The sequence below is a fragment of the Sesamum indicum genome, linkage group LG1 (assembly GCF_000512975.1).
Source record: "Sesamum indicum cultivar Zhongzhi No. 13 linkage group LG1, S_indicum_v1.0, whole genome shotgun sequence".
Taxonomy (NCBI): domain Eukaryota; kingdom Viridiplantae; phylum Streptophyta; class Magnoliopsida; order Lamiales; family Pedaliaceae; genus Sesamum; species Sesamum indicum.
Genome location: NC_026145.1, coordinates 9,388,075 through 9,390,316, shown reverse-complemented (window position 1 = coordinate 9,390,316; position 2,242 = coordinate 9,388,075). Strand labels below are relative to the sequence as shown.

General features: G+C 33.0%; 1 protein-coding gene across 1 annotated transcript; it reads left to right on the top strand.

Annotated features, from left to right (window-relative positions):
* Window positions 1,214–1,630, top strand: LOC105161975 (glyceraldehyde-3-phosphate dehydrogenase, testis-specific-like). Its single transcript, XM_011079865.1, has one exon. The coding sequence runs from the start codon at window positions 1,214–1,216 to the stop codon at window positions 1,628–1,630; it is 417 nt and encodes a 138-aa protein (XP_011078167.1).

Genomic DNA, 2,242 nt, shown 5'->3' with positions numbered 1-2,242 from the left:
ATATATTGGTCTTGAGATGGATGGATGGGAGTTACAGTGAAATTGGGTATGCCTTTTTCAGTTGATATGATGATGGACGTAGGGCAGGGAAGGGCAATTCGATTCTTCCAGTATAGAGTCCTTTATTTGGAGGGAGGGATCATTTTACAACAAAGATGGGCTGTCCAAAGTTTCTTTTTGCAAAAAAACGAATTTCCCTTTATCCCATTTCTTTGCATATTCCCTTCCAAATTTGCTTTTCATCAACTTCCACAATAACATATATGTATATATATGCCTTGTCATAAAATTTACCCCAAAAAAAAAAAAAAGAAAAGAAAAGTTTCTAAGATAGCCTACTCCATGATGATCATGATGCAAACTTTTTTTTAGGCCTAATTATTCTTCATTCGAGAATTTTATTTCTATTTAATTCATATGATCTTGTGTTTCATACATACAACACACACATATATATATATATATATCAAATTAGGGAAAATTGCATTTTTGCTTTCATATATTAAGTTTATTTTAAATTTAATCCCATTTGTTAGACTTTTCTCATATTTAATTACATTTATTTTAAAAAATTCTCAATGTTAGTCCCAAGTCACTTTTCTTTTTAATTTTTAATAAAAAACTTACGTCAATTGGATGAAAAAATTTGAATGGAAAAGTGACTTGAGACTAATATTGAGAATTTTATAAAATGTATGGAACTAAATGTGAGAAAATCTAACAAATAAAACTAAATTAAAAATCAGCTATGATATGGGGTAAAAAATGCAATTTTCCACTCGAATCTTCACCATGCAAAATAACGTTGAGAAACAAATTAGTTAAATTATTGTATGAGATAAAGTGTACAATTATTGGAAGTGTAACATTATATATATATATATATATATATATTCAGGAAACAGCAAAGCCAATAAATTAAGGCCTAATTATGAGACATGAGAAAGTGGACCATCCACATGCATGCAATAGTGATTTTCTCATAGATGAAGCCAATATCATCCCCATATTTATATACAACTTAGAATTGCAGGTGGGCACTCGCACTCCACTCCCACTCCCACTCGGCCACACATAATTTCACACTCACTTCTTTTATTTCCCCTATAGGCAAAAAACCCAATTACACTCTCCTTGCCCATTATTTTCCAAAATTTCAAGTACCTAATAAGAAAACCAACTAACTCTGCCCTCACAACACTCAACAGTTCCCATGGCCCGGCTCAGACTTCTTCAAATCACTATTTTTCTTACCATCCTTTCAGCTTCTGCTCAAGCTGAAAAAGAACCGATGAAGAATCCAAGAAAGCTGGATGAGAGCCCCCCTGATTTGGAAAACAAGTGTGGGAATTGCCCCTGCAACAGCCCTTGTAACCCACTGCCATCCCCACCGCCACCATCACCTCCACCTCCACCGCCACCAAAAAATCCACAGCCAACCAATTACTGTCCGCCACCACCTAGCGGCCAGAATCCGCCAAGCCGACCCAGCCCGCCTTACGTATACGTAAATGGCCCACCTGGAAATCTATATCCAGTTTATCCTTATTATTCCGGTCAGGCCCGGAGTTTTTCTATGGGAATAACCCCTTTCTTGATCAGCGGCATTCTGTGGCTGCTAGCTTTCTAGAGATTTATATCATTATTGGGCAAAAAAAAAAAAAAAACGACACAAAGAAGTACAAGTCCAATGAGAAGACTGATGTCCCAATTTTATTCTAATCATAATAGGTTGGTGCTAGGTAGCTTTATCTTCATCTTTGATCAAGTGTTTCATAATCTGAATAACTCCTCGTCTGTGTTCTTTCTTGAAATATATTGTTTAATGTTGTGTTTGACCTTATATCTAAGTGAAATAATGATTATTTCTTTTTCATATATAGTAATCAAGTTTTCATTCATGATCAGTATATCTTGTTTCGTGCTTGTTTAACTCTTTATACTTGCTTAATTTAGTTCTAAGTTGGTATAAGAATATCATAGCTTGGCTTAATAGGGATAAGTTTTTCAATTGGTGAGTTGATTATTTGCTTACACTAGAATTTTTCTTATAATTTCCATCAAACACGATAAATGCTTGAAAATTCTAATTTAAATTGAATTTAAACTATATAACAAAAACAATACATTTTCAATTCGATTGATGTATAATTTAAGAAATTCTATCAATTAGATGATAATCGTATCACAATCATTTTATAATTAATTTAATTTAATTAAATTTGATTAGATAAATGTCAAA